The 24,025-nt window shown below is 46.5% G+C and overlaps 1 protein-coding gene across 5 annotated transcripts in view; it reads right to left on the reverse strand.

The window, feature by feature from the left end:
* The window catches only part of DAO (D-amino acid oxidase), a 261,261-nt gene that overhangs the window by 16,073 nt on the left and 221,163 nt on the right, over positions 1-24,025 (reverse strand). For all 5 annotated transcript variants that reach the window (XM_063913265.1, XM_063913266.1, XM_063913264.1 and 2 more), the window contains 4 exons: positions 16,905-16,959; positions 16,696-16,800; positions 14,710-14,792; positions 14,459-14,576 (listed from right to left, as the gene is read on the reverse strand). In XM_063913265.1, coding sequence (XP_063769335.1) covers positions 14,459-14,576; positions 14,710-14,792; positions 16,696-16,800; positions 16,905-16,959 — 361 coding nt within the window. The remainder of the gene's footprint in view (positions 1-14,458; positions 14,577-14,709; positions 14,793-16,695; positions 16,801-16,904; positions 16,960-24,025) is intronic.

Raw genomic sequence — 24,025 nt, forward strand, 5'->3', positions numbered from 1 at the left:
GGTTAAATACATCCATATAGCCCAGGGGCTATATGTGATGTATTTTTTGCCATAGGAGGTATTTACATTGCTGCCCAGGGCGCCCCCCCCCAGCGCCCTGCACCCTCAGTGACCGCAGTGTGAAGTGTGCTGGGAGCAATGGCGCACAGCTGCAGTGCTGTGCGCTACCTTAATGAAGACAGGAACGTCTTCTGCCGCCGATTTCTGGACCTCTTCACTCTTCAGCATCTGTAAGGGGGCCGGCGGCGCGGCTCCGGGACCCATCCAGGCTGTACCTGTGATCGTCCCTCTGGAGCTAATGTCCAGTAGCCAAGAAGCCCAATCCACTCTGCACGCAGGTGAGTTCGCTTCTTCTCCCCTTAGTCCCTCAATGCAGTGAGCCTGTTGCCAGCAGGTCTCACTGAAAATAAAAAACCTATTTAAACTTTACTTCTAAGCAGCTCAGGAGAGCCACCTAGCTTGCACCCTTCTCGTTCGGGCACAAAAATCTAACTGAGGCTTGCAGGAGGGTCATAGGGGGAGGAGCCAGTGCACACCACCTGATCCTAAAGCTTTACTTTTGTGCCCTGTCTCCTGCGGAGCCGCTATTCCCCATGGTCCTTACGGAGTCCCAGCATCCACTTAGGACGTCAGAGAAAATTGGAGCTCTAAGTCTCTCTGGTTCTTCACACATCAGGCTCTTGTGCGCTCAGCATACGACTCACACTAAGCAGTCAATCCAATTGCCCGCGAAGGGGGAAAGTTGTCATTGCAGCTGTGTGTAAATAGCAATGCGGCATCATCTTACCCTCGGGCTTGCGGATTTCTGTACTCAGCCTTATAGGCTGTGAACAAAGAACCTTAAGTCTGGCTGTACAGTAAGTGTTGCATACAGCCACACTTACCTGTGCCACAATGAAGTCAAGGATAATTAGATTGTCCCCTAAGAATAGGTTAGTAATACTCTGCGACAGCCTTACTTAGTTTTAGCTCTTTCTTTCTCATTGCTACTCTATGTATAATACATTTAAACTTGACTCTGCTGAACATGGAACTTGACTCTCTCTGGGAATTTGGAAATTATCTACATTGTTCATCTTCCTAAACTAGAGAGGAGTGCCAATGCACCGGATTAACTGCTTTGGCAGCGTTATTCAGATGTTTCATAAGGGACCTTTTATAGCTCACGATGGGCATGGAGGATAGGTGGAAGAGCCAATAGTTAGGGTCAGATGGTACCGCCTCATCAATAATTTCAGCTGAGAGTTTAAGCACTGCATCCCAAAAGGGCAATCCCACTAGATGTAGAGTGGGCAGCCTATGGTAGAGGAACATCTCCAGCAAATGTTGGAAAAAATAAGAATTTACTTACCGATAATTCTATTTCTCGGAGTCCGTAGTGGATGCTGGGGTTCCTGAAAGGACCATGGGGAATAGCGGCTCCGCAGGAGACAGGGCACAAAAGTAAAGCTTTTACAGGTCAGGTGGTGTGTACTGGCTCCTCCCCCTATGACCCTCCTCCAGACTCCAGTTAGGTACTGTGCCCGGACGAGCGTACACAATAAGGGAGGATTTTGAATCCCGGGTAAGACTCATACCAGCCACACCAATCACACCGTACAACTTGTGATCTAAACCCAGTTAACAGTATGATAACAGAGGAGCCTCTGAAAGATGGCTTCCTAAACAATAACCCGAATTAGTTAACAATAACTATGTACAAGTATTGCAGATAATCCGCACTTGGGATGGGCGCCCAGCATCCACTACGGACTCCGAGAAATAGAATTATCGGTAAGTAAATTCTTATTTTCTCTATCGTCCTAAGTGGATGCTGGGGTTCCTGAAAGGACCATGGGGATTATACCAAAGCTCCCAAACGGGCGGGAGAGTGCGGATGACTCTGCAGCACCGAATGAGAGAACTCCAGGTCCTCCTTTGCCAGGGTATCAAATTTGTAAAAATTTACAAACGTGTTCTCCCCTGACCACGTAGCTGCTCGGCAGAGTTGTAATGCCGAGACCCCTCGGGCAGCCGCCCAAGATGAGCCCACCTTCCTTGCGGAATGGGCCTTAACAGATTTAGGCTGTGGCAGGCCTGCCACAGAATGTACAAGTTGAATTTTGTTACAAATCCAACGAGCAATCGACTGCTTAGAAGCAGGTGCACCCAACTTGTTGGGTGCATACAGTATAAACAGCGAGTCAGATTTTCTGACTCCAGCCGTCCTTTAAATGTATATTTTTAAGGCTCTGACAACGTCCAACAACTTGGAGTCCTTCAAGTCGTCTGTAGCCGCAGGCACTACAATAGGCTGGTTCAGGTGAAACGCTGATACCACCTTAGGGAGAAAATGCGGACGCGTCCGCAGCTCTGCCCTATGTCGAATGGAAAATTAAATAAGGGCTTTTATAAAACAAAGCCGCCAGTTCAGATACTCTCCCGGCCGAAGCCAGGGCCAGTAACATAGTCACTTTCCATATGAGATATTTCAAATCCACATTCTTTAGTGGTTCAAACCAATTGGATTTGAGGAAATCTAAAACTACATTTAGATCCCACGGTGCCACCTTAGGCACCACAGGAGGCTGTATATGCAGTACTCCTTTGATAAAAATCTGGACCTCAGGGACTGAGGCCAATTCTTTTTGGAAGAATATTGATAGGGCCGAAATTTGAACCTTAATAGATCCCAATTTGAGACCCATAGACAATCCTGATTGCAGGAAATGTAGGAAAACGACCCAGTTGAAATTCCTCCATCGGAGCACTCCGCTGCTCGCACCACGCAACATATTTTCGCCAAATACGGCGATAATGCTTCGCGGTGACTTCCTTCCTTGCCTTTATCAAGGTAGGAATGACTTCTTCTGGAATGCCTTTTCCTTTTAGGATCTGGCATTCAAACGCCATGCCGTCAAACGCAGCCGCGGTAAGTCTTGAAAAAGACAAGGACCCTGCTGAAGCAGGTCCCTTCTCAGAAGTAGAGGCCACGGATCGTCCGTGACCATCTCTTGAAGTTCCGGGTACCAAGTCCTTCTTGGCCAATCCGGATCCACTAGTCTTACTCCTCTTTGCCGTATAATCCTCAATACCTTTGGTATGAGAGGCAGAGGAGGAAACACATATACCGACTGGTACACCCAAGGTGTTACCAGCGCGTCCACAGCTATTGCCTGCGGATCTCTTGACCTGGCGCAATACCTGTCCAGTGTTTTGTTGAGGCGAGACGCCATCATGTCCACCATTGGTTTTACCCAACGGTTTAATAGCATGTGGGAAACTTCTGGATGAAGTCCCCACTCTCCCGGGTGAAGGTCGTGTCTGCTGAGGAAGTCTGCTTCCCAGTTGTCCACGCCCGGGATGAATACTGCTGACAGTGCTATCACGTGATTCTCCGCCCAGCGAAGGATCCTGGCAGCTTCTGCCATTGCCCTCCTGCTTCTTGTGCCGCCCTGTCTGTTTACATGGGCGACTGCCGTGATGTTGTCCGACTGGATCAACACCGGTCTTCCTTGAAGCAGAGGTTCCGCCTGGCTTAGAGCATTGTAGATTGCTCTTAGTTCCAGAAAGCTTATGTGAAGAGACTTTTTCAAGCTCGACCACACTCCCTGGAAATTTCTTCCCTGTGTGACTGCTCCCCAGCCTCTCAGGCTGGCATCCGTGGTCACCAGGATCCGATCCTGCATGCCGAATCTGCGGCCCTCCAATAGATGAGCCTCCTGCAACCACCACAGAAAGGATACCCTTGTCCTCGGCGACAGGGTTATCCGCAGGTGCATCTGAAGATGCGACCCTGACCATTTGTCCAACAGATCCCTTTGCATGGAATCTGCCGAAAGGGATTGCTTCGTAAGAAGCTACCATTTTTTCCCAGGACTCTTGTGCATTGATGTACAGACACCTTTCCTGGTTTTAGGAGGTTCCTGACCCGGTCAGATAACTCCTTGGCTTTTTCTTCGGGAAGAAAAACCTTTTTCTGAACTGTGTCCAGAATCATCCCCAGGAACAGCAGACGAGTTGTTGGCATTAATTGGGATTTTGGAATATTCAGAATCCATCCGTGCTGCTTTAGCACCTCTTGAGATAGTGCTAAACCCATCTCTAGCTGTTCTCTGGACTTTGCCCTTATTAGGAGATCGTCCAAGTATGGGATAATTAATACGCCTTTTCTTCGAAGAAGAAATATTATCTCGGCCATTACCTTTGTAAAGACCCGAGGTGCCGTGGACAAACCAAACGGCAGCGTCTGAAACTGATAGTGACAGTTTTGTACAACGAACCTGAGGTACCCCTGGTGTGAGGGGTAATTGGAACGTGGAGATACGCATCCTTGATGTCCAAGGATACCATAAAGTCCCCTTCTTCCAGGTTCGCTATCACTGCTCTGAGTGACTCCATCTTGAACTTGAACTTCTTTATGTACAGGTTCAAGGACTTCAGATTTAGAATAGGCCTTACCGAGCCATCCGGCTTCGGTACCACACAAAGAGTGGAATAATACCCCTTCCCTTGTTGTAGAAGAGGTACCTTGACTATCACCTGCTGAGAATACAGCTTGTGAATGGCTTCCAAAACCGTCTCCCTTTCTGAGGGGGACGTTGGTATAGCAGACTTCAGGAAACGGCGAGGTGGCTCTGTCTCTAATTTCAACCTGTACCCCTGAGATATTATCTGCAGGATCCAGGGATTTACCTGCGAGTGAGCCCACTGCGCGCTGTAATTCTTGAGACGACCGCCTACCGCCCCCGAGTCCGCTTGCGAAGCCCCAGCGTCATGCTGAGGCTTTTGTAGAAGCCGGGGAGGGCTTCTGTTCCTGGGAAGGAGCTGCCTGTTGCTGTCTCTTCCCTCGTCCTCTGCCTCGTGGCAGATATGAATAGCCCTTTGCTCTCTTATTTTTAAAGGAACGAAAGGGCTGCGGTTGAAAGGTCGGTGCCTTTTTCTGTTGGGGAGTGACTTGAGGTAGAAAGGTGGATTTCCCGGCCGTAGCCGTGGCCACCAAATCCGATAGACCGACCCCAAATAACTCCTCTACGCATCGCCTGTCCACTGTCGTGTCCATAAAGCTCTTCTGGCCGAAATGGACATAGCACTTACCCGTGATGCCAGTGTGCAGATATCTCTCTGTGCATCACGCATATAAAGAAATGCATCCTTTATTTGTTCTAACGACAGTAAAATATTGTCCCTGTCCAGGGTATCAATATTTTCGATCAGGGACTCTGACCAAACTACCCCAGCACTGCACATCCAGGCAGTCGCAATAGCTGGTCGTAGTATAACACCTGCATGTGTGTATATACCTTTTTGGATATTTTCCATCCTCCTATCTGATGGATCTTTAAGTGCGGCCGTCTCAGGAGAGGGTAACGCCACTTGTTTTGATAAGCGTGTTAGCGCTTTGTCCACCCTAGGAGGTGTTTCCCAGCGCTCCCTAACCTCTGGCGGGAAAGGGTATAAAGCCAATAACTTCTTTGAAATTAGCAGTTTTTTATCGGGGCACCCCACGCTTCATCACACACGTCATTTAATTCTTCTGATTCGGTAAAAACTACTGGTAGTTTTTTCACATCCCACATAATACCCTGTTTAGTGGTACCTGTAGTATCAGCTAAATGTAACATCTCCTTTATTGCCAAAATCATATAACGTGTGGCCCTACTGGAAAATACGGTTGATTCGTCACCTTCACCACCGGAATCAGTGCCTGTGTCTGGGTCTGTGTCGACCGACTGAGGCAAGGGGCGTTTTACAGCCCCTGACGGTGTTTGAGGCGCCTGGACAGGCACTAATTGAGTGTCCGGCCGCCTCATGTCGGCAAACGACTGCTTAAGCGAGTTGACGCTATCCCGTAATTCCACAAATAAAGGCATCCATTCTGGTGTCGACCCCCTAGGAGGTGACATCCTCATATTTGGCAATTGCTCCGCCTCCACACCAATAACGTCCTCATACATGTCGACACACACGTACCGACACACAGCAGACACACAGGGAATGCTCTATACGAAGACAGGACCCACTAGCCCTTTGGGGAGACAGAGGGAGAGTCTGCCAGCACACACCAAAAAGCGCTATATATGACAGGGATAGCCTTATGATTAAGTGCTCCCTTATAGCTGCTTTTATATTAATATATTGCCATTTATTTTGCCCCCCCTCTCTGTTATACCCTGTTTCTGTAGTGCAGTGCAGGGGAGAGACCTGGGAGCCTTCCTGACCAGCGGAGCTGTGACAGAAAATGGCGCCGTGTGCTGAGGAGATAGGCCCCGCCCCTTTTTCGGCGGGCTCGTCTCCCGCTATTTAGTACATTTAGGCAGGGGTAAATATCTCCATATAGCCTCTGGGGCTATATGTGAGGTATTTTTAGCCTTTTTAAAGGTCTTCATTTGCCTCCCAGGGCGCCCCCCCCCCAGCGCCCTGCACCCTCAGTGACTGCCGTGTGAAGTGTGCTGAGAGGAAAATGGCGCACAGCTGCAGTGCTGTGCGCTACCTTAAGAAGACTGCAGGAGTCTTCAGCCGCCGATTCTGGACCTCTTCTTGCTTCAGCATCTGTGAGGGGGCCGGCGGCGTGGCTCCGGTGACCATCCAGGCTGTACCTGTGATCGTCCCTCTGGAGCTTCATGTCCAGTAGCCAAGAAGCCAATCCATCCTGCACGCAGGTGAGTTCACTTCTTCTCCCCTCTGTCCCTCGTTGCAGTGATCCTGTTGCCAGCAGGAATCACTGTAAAATAAAAAACCTAAGCTAAACTCTCTAAGCAGCTCTTTATGAGAGCCACCTAGAATTGCACCCTTCTCGGCCGGGCACAAAAATCTAACTGGAGTCTGGAGGAGGGTCATAGGGGGAGGAGCCAGTACACACCACCTGACCTGTAAAAGCTTTACTTTTGTGCCCTGTCTCCTGCGGAGCCGCTATTCCCCATGGTCCTTTCAGGAACCCCAGCATCCACTTAGGACGATAGAGAAACCTATGTGCATTTTGCTTTGAACTAGGGTGGCCAATCCTAGGATCGGCGAGATAAGTCTCTACACATTCGTATTAAAAATCTGTGATTTTTTTTTTACAAACTTTTTATTAGGAAAAGGGTGTTTAACAAAGATTGTACAAATAGTAACATCATAAAACATAGTACATCAATGAAAGAAGCAGGCAGGAAAAAGAGGATTTTGGTACTTACCGATAAATCCATTTCTCTGAATCCTCTAGGGGACACTGGAGTCTTGTACAGTAGGGGTGTGAAGCTTGCAACCGGAGGTGTGGCACAATCTAAAATTAGCATTGTCTGCACATCTCGCTCCTCCCCCTTCACATCCCTCATCCCCCAGTTTGGAAAATTTGAGAGAGAAAGAGAGAGAGAGAGAATAGGACATGATACTATAGCACATGGCGAGGAACCGAACCGTACAACATATCAAACAGCATCCAAGAAACTCTTAACAGAAATGCTAAAGCTGTTTGTACTTACTGTTTGAACAAGAACTTTGAACACAGCAGGTTGACAGCACCGTTCAGAGAAATGGATTTATCGGTATGTATCAAAATCCTCTTTTCTCTTTCATCCACTAGGGGACACTGGAGTCTTATACAGTAGGGGACGTCCCAAAGTTATAACCCAGGGAAGGAGTGCTGTCGGTGGCCTGCAAAACTAAACGTCCGAACTTAGAATCTCCGGACGCAAAGGTATCAAACTTGTAAAATTTCGCGAACGTGTGGGCAGAGGACCACGTCGCCGCTCTGCAAAGTTGGGTAGTGGAAGCACCTCTGGCAGCCGCCCATGAGGCACCCACTGATCTGGTGGTATGAGCACCCATCTGACCCGAATCCGGTTTGTCTAGATGGATTAGACTTGCCATTCGGCAAGCTTATTTTTCTTGTGGCAAAGACTGCTTAGATGCCGGCCAACCCTTCTTTGGCCCATCATAAAGAAGAAAACAAATGGTCCGACTTTCTGAAGGACGACGTAACTTGTACGTATACCCGTAAAGCTCGGACAACATCCAAGGACACGTCCCCATCTGCGAATCCCTGAAAAGATGGGACGACAATTGGATTTACGTGAAACCCCAAAACAACCTTAGGAAGGAAATCCGCTCTTGTACGGAGTTCTGCCCTATCCTCATGAAAAATTAAAAAAGGACTCTTACACGATAAGGCTCCCAACTCAGAAACCCTCCTGGCCAAAGCCAAGGCAAGCAATAACGTGACCTTCCAAGATAGATATTTCAGGTTTGTTCTTGCCAACGGTTCAAAAGTTGGTGATCTCAAAAATTCCAACACCAAATTTAAGTCCCATGGCGCAGTGGGAGGACGAAAAGGGGGTTGTATCCTCAGAACCTGTAAAGAGGTTTGAACCTCTTGCAAGGACGCTAACCGCTGTTGAAAAATGATGGAGAGAGACGAAATTTGAACCTTCAGAGAGCCCAGCCTCAGTCCTACATCTAGACCGGCCTGAAGGAAAAGTAAAAGTCTGGATAAGTGGAAGTTCGTCGAATTACCCCCACGTTCCTGACACCAGTCCATGTACTTCTTCCAAATCCTGTAGTAGTGTGTGGCTGTGACCGGCTTTCTAGCGGCAAGCATCGTAGGAATGGCTGTTCTTGGTATCCCTCTGTTTCTTAAGATCCGGGTTTCAATAGCCACGCCATTAAACACAGCCTGTTCAGGTCTGGGTGCAGGAACGGTCCCTGAGACAGCAGGTCCTCTCTCTGAGGAAACCGCCAAGCATCTTCCGCTAGTAACCCCCGCAGGTCGGAGTACCAACTCCTGCGGGGCCAATCTGGTGCGATTAGAATTGCCCACACTCGTTCTCGTTTCACCTTCTTCAGAACCCTGGGTATGAGTGGGAAATTTGGAAAAATGTAAACCCTCCTGAACCACCAAGGAAGTGGTAATGTGTCCACTCCTTCTGCTGCTGGATCTCGTGTCCTGGACACATATCTTGGCAGCTGATGGTTTTGCCGAGACGCCATTAGGTCCACTTGAGGTAGACCCCATCTCCTCACCACCATGTCGAAAATCCGCGGATGTAGGCACCTCTCTCCCGGATGCATGTCCTGGCGACTGAGATAATCTGCTTCCCAGTTCTCCACACCTGGAATGAACACTGCCGAGAGGATGATGTTTCGCCTTTTTGCCCACAACAAGATCTTTGTGGCTTCCTTTAACGCCATCCTGCGCTATGTTCCTCCTTGACGGTTTATGTAAGCCGCCGTCGTGACATTGTCTGACTGTATCTTTAACTGTTGACCCATGACTAGGTCTTCGGCTAAGAGAAGCGCATTGTAAACTGCTCTCAGCTCGAGAGTGTTTATGATTAGTCTGCTCTCCTGTAACGTCCATCTGCCCTGAAACTGATGTTCCTCCAGGACAGCACCCCAGTCTCTGAGACTGGCACCGTTGTTAGGATCCTCCAATCCCAAATGCCGAATCTCTTTCCTGCTGCGAGATTCCTGTGCAATGACCACCAAATTAAGGAGGTTCGTATGCGCGGTGGAAGTCGGATTCTTCGATGTAGAAGCCAGTGCGAACCTGCTCCCTGTGCAATGAGGTTCATCTGGAATGGTCGGGAATTAAGTCTGCTGTACTGGAGAGCTTCGAACGACGCCACCATCTTCCCGAGAAGTTGCACACAGAGGTGTAGAGAAACCGTTTGTGTCCTCAGTACCAAAGCCAATACTCACAATTGTACCGTGTCCAAGATGAGACCGAGGAATTGAATCAGTTGAGTTGGCATGAGGTTGAATTTCTGGAAATTCACAATCCACCCATGTTGAATGAGAAGTTGATGAGATGTCCGAACATCCTTGATCAGCTGTTCCTGAGATGATGCCTTGATCAGTAGATCGTCTAGATAAGGTATAATCGTGACCCCCAACAGTCTCAATCCTGCAACCATGATTGCCATGATCTTCGTAAAGATTCTTGGGGCTGATGATAGACCGAATGGCAAGGCCCTGAATTGGTAGTGATCAGTCACCAGTGCGAACCTTAAGTAAGCCTGGTGATGAGTCCAGATTGGGATATGCAGATATGCATCCTTTATGTCCATGGATACCATGAACTCTCCTTGTTCCAAACCTGCAATGACCGACTGGATTGATTCCATCTTGAATTTGTAGACCCTTAGAAACTGGTTTAAAGCTTTTAAATTGAGTATCGGTCTGACTGTCCCGTCTGGCTTTGACACGACAAAATGTTTGGAATAGAAACCTTTGAGAGGTGGGAACTGGAATAATGACCTCTGACCGTAGCAATTCTTGAATCGCTGTCAGTAGTGCCTTCGCTTTCTGAGGACACCGAGGCAATCCCGTTGTAAAAAAACTGACTGAGGTCTCTGTTGAAAATCCAGTCTGTACCCCTGGGAGATTATGCTGTTTATCCAAAGTTCTGGTGAGGTTTTGGCCCAGATGTCCCGAAAACCTTCCAGACGCCAGGTGAGCTGGGAGACAGTCATGCCATGGTCTTGTCAGCAGGTTTATCCTGCTTTCTGGCTGTTGCCTGTGAGCGGCCTCTACCTCTGGCACCATGTGCTTGTGCACCGAAACCCCTTCCTCGGGCTCGAAAGGACTGTGATCTAAATTAATTAAACACTGGTCCCGAATAACCCCTACTAACCTGTGGAGTGGTTCTCGTATAAGGAGTAGGAAGAAAAGTGGACTTCCCTGCTATAGCTTGTGAAAGCCACTTGTCCAACTCTGGACCGAAAAGCATTTCACCCCCAAAGGGGATAGATTCCACCGCCTTCTTGGTGTCAGAGTCTCCTTGCCATTCTCTGAGCCATAAAATCCCTCTAGCCGATATGGCCGACGTGGAGATGCGTGATGCTATCCTGCTAATATCCTTTGAGGCTTGACACAAGTATGAAGCTGATTCTCGAATATGTTCCGCCAGTTGGGTAATCTCTTCCAAGCTATTTTCCTCCTCAATAGTCTGTACAATACGTTCAGACCATGCTCCCATGGCCTTGTTAACCCAAGCACAGACTATCGTAGGTCTCTGTGCTGCACGTGCTGCTACACAAATTTAAATTAAAACTGTGTGAGAAATTCTTCCATCGTCTTTGAGAATCCCGCAGCCCATTCCAATTGCTGCTTGCTTGATTCCGCCATCTCCTTTGAGATTCTATCTGCAAGGTTTTCTTCCCATGACCTAGACGGAGCACTGCTTCCAGGTGGAGCATCCCTGTCTAAGCAGGAGTTGCACACCCCAGAGCTGTGCAAACATAATAGGTCTTGGAGGTCTTGGTTGGTGCTTTAGACATGTTGACTAAACCCAGTACCAGACTACTTCGCAGCGCTTTCACCATTTAAACTAGGAAGAGAAAGACTGTGAAAGATGACGAAAGCAAAGGTATCGGATTGCTTGGCTGGTTACTCTTCCTTCCTTTATATGAAAAAGAAAGAGGAAGAGAGAGAGAGAAAAATAATTGATTATTTTTTTTATTTTTAACACCAGCCGCTTTGCAACCCTCACACACCCAACTGTTAGTCAGCTATGATGGTAGAGTTGGCATTCACTTGCTTCCCTGTATTTTCTTCAGGATCTTTGTAATAGAATTCCTTTGAAAATATAAATAGTAAATAATTATTTTTCAGGAGATCCCATTTATACAAGTTTCACCATCAGAGGGAGCGATTATTATAATAAAAATCCTTCTGATATCTAAGTGTCACCAGCAGAGGGAGCTGTTACTATAATAAAATAAAAATTCCTCATCCGTCTTATTTGTTAATGTATAAGAGCGGGAGGGCTCATCCATCTCAGATTGGTGCCTGTTGGAAATATTAAGATGGCCGCCATTGAAATTATTTAGACACTTCATCATAATGAATGTCCCCCCAGCCCTTAGGTGGTCCCCACTGCATAAATGAACTGTAGCCCCGGCGCCAGAGTCCGCGCTCGTGGTTACACAGAGCTGTTGGCTGTGCGCTCCCAGCCCTCGCATGCGGGTGAGGGAATCCCCTCAGCCCCGCGGCGCTACTCACTGTAGCAGCTCTCCCCGCCGATCGTCGCGCACCGGGGACGCTCTCATCAGGTCCCGTAGCGGCGCCTGTCAGTGCTCACGATTCCTATAGTGATAGTGGGGAACGCACAGGGTGCCTCCGGCCGGTGCGCTGCTGCGGGGATCCTACGCTATTAATACCTATAGCGGCACCTCACTTAGCAGAGCCTATTATCCTAGTTGTGTATAAACTAACAGTACTTGGGCCCTTTTTATCACCAGTACTCACTCAGACTCCACTTGCTGGGAATGAAGGGGATCTCCTGTCGAGAGATGCATGTCCCTTCAAAAGGGATCTTTGTCTCTCAAAGAAAAGAGGGCTTTCTCTCCCCTTTCATTAGGTTGACGCAGCACTTTATTATATATTTCTTTAATACTCTAGTCAGGAGCTCAATGCCCCCACGTGCTGTACCTCCAGCACAATTTTTCAAACTGGGGGATGAGGGATGTGAAGGGGGAGGAGTCGCTTGTGCAGACAATGATAATTTTAGATTGTGCCACACCTCCGGATGCAAACTTCACACCCCTACTGTATAAGACTCCAGTGTCCTCTAGTGGATGAAAGAGAAATACAACATACTTAACTAAAGTTGAAGATTGATCTATATGAAATAAGTGGAAAAAGGAGAAGGAGGAGCAAAGTTTTGGGGAGTATAACAGGATGGGTGAAGTGGGAGGAGTATATCACACTAGACAAATAATACTATAAAAGGGAAAGTCCAAATGATTGGAGAACTCGTGTATGAGTGGAGAGGGAAACAGATAAGTATCTAGGGCGTTTGTTATTGCTGGGGAAGGCTAGACATGGCATTCTTATAAAAGGTAGATTCTTTGAACTCCAGTCATTAGAACGAAGTCCCATTGTACTCATGGAACTTAGCTGTAGAAAAGAGGATGTCTTCCATAGACATATAGGGCAGAATTTAAATGTAATTTGCACAGACAGACAGCAGATGGCGCCCAACGGAGCAATTAAAATGTAGCTCGGTTCAGGCACGATTGGCTGCCGATGCTATTTCAGATCACACCCCCTAGGGTGCGAGCTGAAGTGTATAAAAAGTGACCCGTTTGGGCGCCCAAACTTCACTTTTCGGGATTGCTCCCATTAGTTTAGTCGGGTTTAGCTGCTTTACGCGGCTAAACCAGACACTAATGGGCGCGATCAGCACGATAATAGGGATCAATTGAATATCGCATCCTGCAATCTCCCGTCACTTTAGATGGGAGATCAGCGCACAATTTTAACAATTACATTTCCCCCATACTATTTCCAAAACACTGGTATAATGGTGCGAGCTGCATTACTGAGATGTATCAGTGAGTTTTTTGTATACGTGAACTGGGGTGCTTGAGTGGGAGTGTAGACAAAAGCCGGGATCTACCGGAATGACATTTCCTAGGATAAGCTGAGAGATGGAGATCACATGAGTCTTGAAATGAGAAATAAGCAAACAGTCCCACGTGTGCCTGTATGGGAATTACAGCGCCAACAGGTGGGCAGGATGGGAGGGAACATTTTACGAAGCAGTGAGGAGTGTCTGTATTATTGGGTAAGGATTTTATATTGTGTTTCCACAACTATAACACATCTTATTGAAAGATCCTGTGCCAACGTGTGTCCAATAAGGAGAGATATAGGTCTCTTTTCCAGACTGTGGTAAGGGGGAGAAAAGTATACCGGTTGTACAACAGGAGTTTGCACAAGGTAAAAATCTGAGATTTAAAGCAATTGTAAGCCAAATTAAAATAGCATCAATTAAAGAAAGATATACTTATTTTCACAATTTTTTTAATGACGGAATCTAGTTGCTTTGGCTGTAGGGTACATTACAAGTGTTGTGAAAGTGGTTGATGTATTTCAGATTGGGCCTATGGGCAGATTCAGTGGTGGACTCCAATCACATTTTCACACAATTGTCCAATGTTTTTTGATCTGCGCATATATAGGAACTGCATTGCACATTTGCAGATCTGGTCCTGTGACAGTGGATGCAGTGCGGCTGTAGACGTTGAGTAAGCGACAGTCTGCAGTCATTTGGAGGTAGAGTAGTGTAGTGTTTAAGGAAATAGAAGCGTGTTGGCCCTGTTTTCTGGGCTTGCAGAAGCCAGTGGCTCCATGCTTGGACGCAGTTGTTTCACTGGCCCTGGCAGCATAGTTGTGCCAGACATCGGTGGGCCCATATTTTTGGCCAAAACCTCAGTTTTACTCCATGTAAAAATGCAGAGTTTATTATACTTGTTCTGATTGCCAGTGTTCTTATTGTTTAGATTGTGCGCCTGCATTTTTCTTTTTACCCTGAGGGTTACTCATAAGTGCGATGGGCACTGTGTATCTGATGCTGCATCCTCAGACGCAGGCAGCAGGTCTGAGTAGTAAGCAGTGGGCATCCTATTTTTGCACAACTGTTGTGTACAAAGAGGCAGTGTCAGCCTCCACCTCTGAATCATCCCATAGTTAGAATTTCTCTTCCGCTCACCTTAAGGCTAGGAACCAGTTTACAGCAGTTTTCCCAAATCCATTTATGATCACTGGAGACTGAATCTTCACTCCAATTTCCCAACTGGTAAATCCCTCCTAGAGTGACCATCTGAGACCTGCACAGAAAGCAAATATTAACCTTCAGGATGTCAAAGATGTTGCAAACATCAATTTATGTAACCTCAATTTAGCATTTACATGTAGGCTATGCAGTAGTAATAACTATGGCTATAGATGGCTGTCTCTTACCCTGGAATGATATATGGTGTGGTATATACGCCTGTCTTGAGATCATGTGTCAGAATAAAGTGTTTCATCCAAGGAGCATGTACCTGAAAATATAACAGTTCTATGATACGCTTATAATTTCCACAGGATAAGACATAGTTCATTACTGTTTCTTTACTTCTCGGATAATATTAATGTCAGGAAAGACACATACGAACAGAGACATAATAACATAAAAACACAATAAATAACGATATTAATTTGGCACAGAAATCTGTTTTAAAATATATATAATATTAAAATCTGCTACAGTATGATAGCAGGTGTGTAATGTGATTATTAATGGCTGCCAGGAACTCCCCGATGTACAGATCAGAGATGCTTCTGCTTCGACTGTTTGATACATCTGGGGATCTATTAAATCACGGGATCTACCAAGCTCTGGTATGCAAAACTTTGTATTTTATTTTAGGTCACCTAATCTCAAACCAAAATAAAAAAGTTTTATTCTTAAGAGGCCTTTATAAACTTATCACTAGAAATCATAAAATACAGCAGTGTAGATTAGGAGCAACTTCATAAAATTAAAATTGGGTAGGGCATAATGGAATTTGGGGGGGACGAGTATATTCAGTTTTAGGAGCAAATGTATTGCAAAAATGATCCCAGGTAGCCTGATTCAGAGTTGCACACAGCAGTATCACCTGACGGTCGCCATCCTGCGTCTTTATGCAAATGCCACTATCGAGTCCCTCCTTTACATACATCTATGTGGCCCAATGTGCAAGGACTGAGCCACTATTTTCAGTATCAGTATATGTAGTAATACAGATTGTCGGTCCTCAGACGCTACCATTGGATGCCCCATAAAAGCTTACACCTATGACAGGTGCAATTTCTTCATAATGGCCTCCAATGCTGTGTACACAGCCGCTTTCACTGACACACCCACGACACGCCCCGTGCATGGGCCATTTTAGAGTGCATTGCTAGCCACATCCCAGTCACCACCCAGAAACTATGGATGGCCATCGATCATCGATGATTCATAATCATTGATGGTTTATGGCCAACGTTAAATGCTTTTGCCATCGATGGAGGAGAACCAGATATTTCCCTCACTTGTAGGCACAGCATAACCAAATGTTTTTTGTTTTGTTTTTTTACAAGGTGCCAGGACACTGAGCATAAATCCGCCCCCCGACCCCCGCTTCCTGGTTCTGATTGACCCACAGGCTAGTCAAAGAACAGGGATGACCATCGGTTGGTGAAACCATCAATGGTTATCCACTGCATAGTTGGTAACCGTCGATGGCCACTTGCCATATAGCCATCGATGGTAACCATACCGATGGCTATCCCTACCAGAAACGCCCATCATTTTCCACAACATTTCTGATACCATGTGTGTGAATGGAATACATATACCCTGTGTAACACAACTGCAGTACAACTTTTTAGAAATTCCTGCACATGCGTAGTTGCAAAAAAATAGCTGAAGTCCGTCAACATCGGCATTGCATACGATAAAGAATCAGGCCCAAAATCACAACTGTATAACCAAAAGTCAAACGTAAGTACACCAAATCTTACAGAGGTAGTTCCTGAAAGCAATGGAGACTTCAATTCCCTGTGATGTGAGGAGCTTCAAATTGTACATTGCACCTGGATGGAGGGCAGAACCTTGTTGAAGTGGATACATGATAGAATGTTTGTGGGTTAAGTGGTACACACTGTTTAAGGCAGCATTTAAGTTTGAAAGGCGCTAGTGTCGTCATAAAATTATAACCCATACAAAGTGCAGGGAATGATGTCAAATGGATTCAAGAAGAGGGTATCTACAGTACCCCAAATCCCTTATTGGGATACTTCCTATACTATGTAATGTAAGCTAGTATCCAGGTGACCCATGTAGCCATTTTTTCCAGTTTAAAGTTTACTTAGCAACTTGTTTGCTCACAGATAACAGTGAAACAAAAATGACTGCAGCCAATAAATGGCACATACCTTCAGAATCTGTCCTCGTCCTGGTTTTAATTCTGGATCGTGTTGCAGGTCCCCTGAACGCATGCCTGTACAATTAATGATAACATCTGCCCCTAGATTGGCCAGCTGTGGAGTCAGAGGGGGGTGGGTTAGTGATGACTTGATCGTGCTGATGAAAGAACAATTCTGAACTACACATACAGTACATGAAGAAGAAATGGAAGACTTACTTCGCCAAAACTTTCTACCTTTTTCTGGATAAATGTGACTCCTCGCTCTAATAATCTGTAAAGAGTAATACAGGTAAGAATGGGTTACAGGCAACTGCACCTTTATTCTGCACAGGCTGCATGAAACTATTCCTCAGCATTTAGAAGATGACAGATGCACAGGCAGGCTTTGAATATTGGTAAAAGGTTGTAAATACTTTTAAACAGCAAAGTCCTGATTACAAGTGGATACATCAACAACAGACTATGGAAATCAGACATAATCAGTGAGTGCACCACAGTGGAAAATGGTGTTGCCAATACCTGGGGATGTGGGTTTAAAGAGCGAAAGAAATATATGAAAAATTATTATTTCAAAGAACCATTATCAAACACAGCACATCCCCATTTGACCAATATTCTAGTGACCAATATATAATACAGAGAGCAGTCTACTGATCACTATACAAAACAGTATAGAGGTACACAATACAAAGGGCTTCCTAGTGACTGAATACTGATTCACAATACAGAAATCATTCTATTGACTAAAATGCAAATAATTTTGCATACAGTCATAATGCTGGAAGCTGTCTATTGGTTATGAAACCCCCACAACCGCTCTGTACAGGGTTCACAGTGGAACTAGGTCCTATCTTCCTGGATTCATATGAGGGATTTGCAGTAAGTTTCCGGATGCACAAAAAGTATGGACCCCACATTTACCATGTAGAAACAGTTTACATTCAAAGAGAAAATCACCTAAGCACAACTCAGGTGACATCAGCAAGGCATCAACGTGAACAGAAATACTGACACAATGGAGTATATTTACTAGAGGTCGATTTTGAACAATTTTCATCATTTTAAAATGCTGGAAATAGATCTAAAACAATGTGGTGTTTCAGGGGCAAAAACACACGTACTAACATTTAAAAATTAATATAAAAAAAAATCTTGTGTTAGTAAAGATGTGTTCTAGGCCCTGAGACACAATATCAATTCATGTAGATTTTACATCGATAAAAATCGACCTATAGTAAATATACCCCAATGTATTTTAAAGAGGTTATTACTATGACATTGTTTGTAACAACTCACATCCTGTGTCTCATGGCACAGCAGATTAACTTTACACTCTACACATTGGATCATTGGGGGTCATTCTGAGTTGTTCGCTCGTTGGCGATTTTCGCTATGCTACGATTTGTTGCTAATTGCGCATGCGCAAGGCACGCAGGGCGCATGCGCTTAGTTAACTAAAAACGTAGCAGTTTTGCTGTGGATCCTGCGGCACTTTTCAGTCGCACTGCTGATCGTGAATGATTGACAGGAAAGGGGCGTTTCTGGGTGGTAACTGAGCGTTTTCCGGGAGTGTGCTAAAAAACGCAGGCGTGTCAGGGAAAAACGCGGGAGTGGCTGGCCGAACGCAGGGCGTGTTTGTGACGTCAAACCAGGAACTAAACGGACTGAGCTGATCGCAATCTGTGAGTAGGTCTGGAGCTACTCAGAAACTACAAAGAATTATTTAGTAGCAGTACTGCTAATCTTTCGTTCGCTATTCTGCTAACATAAGATACACTCCCAGAGGGCGGCGGCCTAGCGTGTGCAATGCTGCTAAAAGCAGCTAGCGAGCGAACAACTCGGAATGAGGGCCATTTTGGGAATTAATCGTATTGCTAAATATGACAGAAAGGACATATTAAACATGCATGTAAAAAAAGATATCACTGAACTAGCTGCGCATGTGTATAGCTAAAATACAAGATAATTTATTATGTAGCAATGCTAGACTGCTCACGAGATATAAGCCCCATTGAGCATATAATTCCTATTATGACTGGTGGAAAACAGTGGCAGATAATAAAGTGGCAAGACAAGAAAGAGCACGGATGGAGCTTGGCATCTGCTGGGTCCTTTTGAGATAAGACTGCCCCTGCATCAATTTCAGAGCATCTACTTCAAGGATGAATGGCAGATCAGGATTAGGGTGACGCAGAACTGGGGCGGAGACAAATGCTTTTTTTTAATTCAGAGAAGGCTTGTTGAGCCGAAGGGGTCCAACATGAAGGATCCGCTCCTTTTTTAGTCAGAACAACAATAGGTGCAACTAAAGTTGAGAACGAGCGAATTAACCTTCTGTAGTAGTTGGCAAAACCGAGGAAACGTTGGATGGCTTTCAAGTTTTCAGGTTGTGCCAAGTCTTGAATTGCTTGAAGCTTGTTAGGGTCCATGGAAAACCCTTTTGGAGAGATGATGTATCCCAAGAAATTGACCCTCCAAACCTCAAACTCGCATTTCTCCAATTTAGCATATAAATGATGCTCACGGAGCCTCTGTAGCACCATTCTAACATGGATACAATGTTGTTCGAGGGTCTTTGAGTAAATCAGGATGTCATCCAAATATATCATGATGAACTTTCCCAGAAATTCCCGAAGGACATCGTTGATTAAGTCTTGGAAGACAGCTGGAGCGTTAGATAATCTGAATGACATTACGAGGTATTTGTAATGTCTGGAATGCGTGTTGAAGGCAGTTTTCCACTCGTCTCCGGCCTTTATACGAACTTGATTGTATGCCCCTCGAAGATCAATTTTAGAAAAAAATCCTTGCTATTATCCGGAGCTGATCAAACAGGACTGAGATTAGAGGCAGAGGGTAGGAGTTTTTGACTGGGACCTTATTGAGGCCTCTATAGTCAATGCAGGGCCGTAAAGTACCATCCTTCTTGGCCACAAAGAAAAAGCTGGCTCCTACTGGAGACTTTGTTGGACGGATGAACCCTTTGTGGAGGTTCTCTTGAATATAATCTTCCATGGCTTGGGATTCAGTTAAAGACAAGGCATATAAGCGACCTTTAGATAACTTGGCGTCAGGCGCTAGATTGATGGCACAATCATATGGCCGGTGTGGAGGAAGAGTATGGGCCTGATTCTTGGAAAAGACGTCAGCAAAAGAATGAAATGGAGTCGGTAGCCCCTCTGATATAAGCTGAGAGGATCGCACCGGCAAGGACAGACACCTTCCCGTACACCCTGTTCCCGATTGTAGTAGTTCTCCCATCTTCCAGTAGATGGATGGATTATGGGATTTCAACCATGGAAGGCTTAAGACTATGGAAGCCATAGGGCAATTGACCAGAAGGAAACAAATCTTCGAATGCAGAAGACCAGTGGTTAAATGGACAGGAGGAGTTTGCTGAGAAACTTGTCCATTAAGGAGGGAGTTACCGTCCAGGCCACATATAGTCACAGGAGGCTCCATCCTTAGTATAGGAATGTTCCAGGACCGGGGCAAAGGAGATATCCATGAAGTTGGCAGCTGTGCCACAATCAACAAACGCCTTGACTGCCACTTGCTGAGTGGGGAGACTAATTTGAACTGGAAGCAAGATTCCATCTAGACCCAAGAGTAACTCCCCCTTTAACCCTGGGTCTTGTCTTTTCCTGACTTCAGGGGGCAAACATTAGCACAATGACCCTTTGCTCCACAATATAAGCATGGGCTCATCGAACGCCTATGGGATTTTTCCTGAGCAGAAAGATGAAAGGCTGCAATCTGCAGGGGCTCACTAGAGTCTTCTGCTTCTTCCAAAGCTCCTCTTTTCTCCATCCTCCGTTCCCGGAATCCGATGATCTACTCAAATAGCTAACTGCATGAGTGTGTGAGTTTGTCCAGGGTTTCGGGAGTAGGATACTGGACCAGGTATTCTTTAATTTGCTCAGTGAGGCCTAGTGGAACTGACTTCGGAGGGTTGGGTCATTCCAACCACTATCACCTGCCCATCTGCCACACTCAGTACAGTATACCTCGGACGTATTTTTCCCTTGTCGCAGGGCTCATAAGTGGGCCTCTGCGGAAGCTGCTCAGTCAGGATCATCATAAAGAACTCCCAGGGCACTGAAAAAGGCATCCACTGTGTGCAAGGCGGGATTCTCAGCTTTTAATCCGAATGCCTAAGACTGGGGTTCCCTCTGCAGGAGGGAGATGATGATACCGACTCGCTGAGCCTCAGAGCCCGACGAAAACGGCCGCAGTCTGAAATATAGCATGCAGCTATCATGAAAATTCTGGAACTGTTTCTGTTCCCCTGTGAACCGATCAGGAAGATGCAGCTTTGGTTCAGGCCTGGGAGCCCGTGTTGCTACCAATGACCTGCTAGTTTCTTCCTGGGTGGAAACTCGGAGCTTTAGATCTTGCAGTTGCTGCGTCAAATTTTGTATTTGACCAGCCATGATATGAGCCAGATTTTGCTGGGACGGGTCCATACCCAAGAAGTGGAAGGCCAGTTATAATGTCAGGAACTGGTGCGGAATCTGGTATGTCAGGTACTGATACAGTATCTGGAAAGTCCGGAACTGATGCAGTGTCTGGAATTTGGGCTCAGGTACCAAGTGGTTGATGTTACCCAGAACAGAGGAGCGGAGTCTAACACGCCGGGAGGTTTTCACCAGGGAACCCCGCAAGGAGATATGGACTTTGCGGCTCCCAACATGCAGGTCACGGCCCCCTGTCTGGGTCACTTGGTACCTGAACTTGACTAGAGTTATGGCAGAGGTGTTGAATGCTAGTCCAGATGTATACAGCAAACCGCAGGGGTAAGCAGGAACAACAGAAACTGAAGAAGGTGGCGGAGGCTCACGGCCAGATTGTATACTGGGGCCGTGGAGATGGAACAACAGCAGGAACACTAGGAGGGACACAGAAGGTAGCGGTACACAGACGGACTTGGGTGCAGACACTTGGAGACGGGGTAACGGTAGTCGGCAGACTAAGTTCGTCAGCAAGATGGTGAAGCTGGAATTCAATGCAGGAGCAAGGCAAAAACCCACTGAACAGGTGAACTGAGACCAGAGAGGAACCAGAGAACTGAACACCGTATGGAGTTGCTATAACTGACAGGGCTTGACAGGTTAACAAAATTGTTGAGAGCCAATGTGGGCAGAGAGTGTGGCCAGGCCCCCAAATTAATTAAACTAACAAGAGCTGCTGCTGTGCACATCCTAACACAGGGCGTCACAGTCAGCAGCACCCTGCAATCACCGGGAACGCTCGACATCCCGTTGCCCGGCAACCGCCGAGTACGCCGGGCGGAAGCGTCCCCTGGTTACCAGAGTCAGGGGTTGAGACAAAAAGAGAGGCAAGAAGAAATGCATTGGTTGAAGGTATGCAGAGAGGCTGGGATACATGGACAGGATTTATGAAAAGGAAGAGAGATCAGTTCCTAAAATCATAATTGAGATACAGGATAAATGTAGACATTGTTGAAGATCCTGGGGAAGGATTGGGAAGGCCAGAGAAACCAGCCAGAGAAAGAGCTGACCGGAAAGAAAGCATGCAAAACAGCCATAGAAAGACACTGGGACACATTTGCTGCTTTTCTTTTAAAGAAAATTAATCAATTTGTAACAGCAATTAGGAGAGGACAACCAAACATCCCACTGGTTCAGCAAACTCCAATTAGCCAAGCACAACCAGACATCCCACCAGTTCAAGATGATAAATGTATACCAGCGATGGCTGACACAATAATAATTACTGATGGGACAGTTCAGCAAACTCCAGTAACGAGCATCAATATACCCACCAGCCACCACAGTACAGACACTATCCCCTTAACAGTGGAAACATTTACTTTCCACTCACTACTTGGAAAGGGAGGTTATGGCAGTGTGATGCTCGCCACAGATACGATTCGCAAGGAAAGAGTGGCTGTTGAGACCTTGAAGAAGAGATAACTAATGGAAGCCTCAGAGATGAGAATACAAATAAAACCTGAGGACGTTTTGGCCGAGTGTTGGGTACTTCAGTTGACACAGAAGAGTAAGTCTGACTTATGGATATACAATCTTACACACTTATCTACTGTATACGGTGTCATGGAACTGGCTGGCGGAGGGGACCTACGTCGTTTTATGACAAAGAACGCATTGCTGGACCCAACCACAATAAAATGTATTGCGGCAGAACTGGTCTGTGGTTTGAAGTTCATGCATTCCAGAGGAATAATACACAAAGACCTAAAATTGGACAATGTTTTGCTGACTGCTGACGGGCATGTAAAGATCACAGACTTTGGTCTGGCCGTATTGAATGCATATGGAGAAATCAATTACACAGTAATTATTGGGAAAGCTGGCTATATGGCTCCAGAAGTAATTACTCGCCAGTCATACAGTGCAGGCGTAGACTGGTTTGCATTTGGAGTTATGCTATATTTACTAACCCTACAAAAATATCCTTTTCCTGGAAGGGATGGTGAAAGGAAATGCATAAGAACTGTTATTGTAGTGTTAGGCGCAGCGGTCCGTAGTCGACCGCTGCACCTTCTCCCCTTTCTGCACGGCGCCTGGCAACGCTAGGGACGCCATGCGCGCTGAGCCGCCGGGTCCCTAGCAACGCTAGGACGCCGTGCGCGCTGAGCCGTTGGGTCCCTAGCAACGCCAGGACGCGTGCGTGCCGAGCCGCCGGGTCCATAGCAACGGGGACGCCACAGGCGGACCGCGTTCCCCGTTGCTGGTGTTTAATTAGTATGCACTCACACATGTTCTCTGGTCGTGCAGCAAGGCAGCTGCACGACATTTTGGGTAATTAGGTTCTGGACTCTGATTGGAGGGTTTCCTGTTTTAAGCCTCCTCAGTGCCTCACACAGACGCCGGTGATAGCTTCCTGCATGCTGCTCATGTTTGGTGAACGTCTGTTCCTGGTCTGCTGTGCCCGGTCTTTCCAGTTCTCTGAGTTCCTGAGTCTTGGAGTAGCCGTCTTATCCTAAGGAGTTCTTCTGGTCCTCGTTTACCTGTGGCAGTCGATAGAGGATCTTGCTTGGTTTCGTGAGTGGCGGCTCCGCCGCGAGTTGCGGCCTAAACCGCTTTATATTGTTTTCTGTTATTGGAGCATTTGCGGAGGTATCCGCTTCCACAGTCCTCTCCGGTACTCGGCGGTGCCGTGTAGGAGAGTGGACAAGTGGAGTATTTTGTTGTTCTTTTCCCTGGCGGAAATCCGCGCATACTTTAGTTTCAGCTTTGTTAGTAGCCCCTGGCTTTGTTGTTCAGTTAGAGGGCCCCTTGTTATCACCCTGTCTCGGTTCACTCTTGGTCTCTCATTAAGACCTGAGGGGGCATCGGAGTTGGGCAGACGTA

The sequence above is a fragment of the Pseudophryne corroboree genome, chromosome 1, assembly GCF_028390025.1.
Source record: "Pseudophryne corroboree isolate aPseCor3 chromosome 1, aPseCor3.hap2, whole genome shotgun sequence".
In the NCBI taxonomy this organism is placed as follows: Eukaryota; Metazoa; Chordata; class Amphibia; order Anura; family Myobatrachidae; genus Pseudophryne; species Pseudophryne corroboree.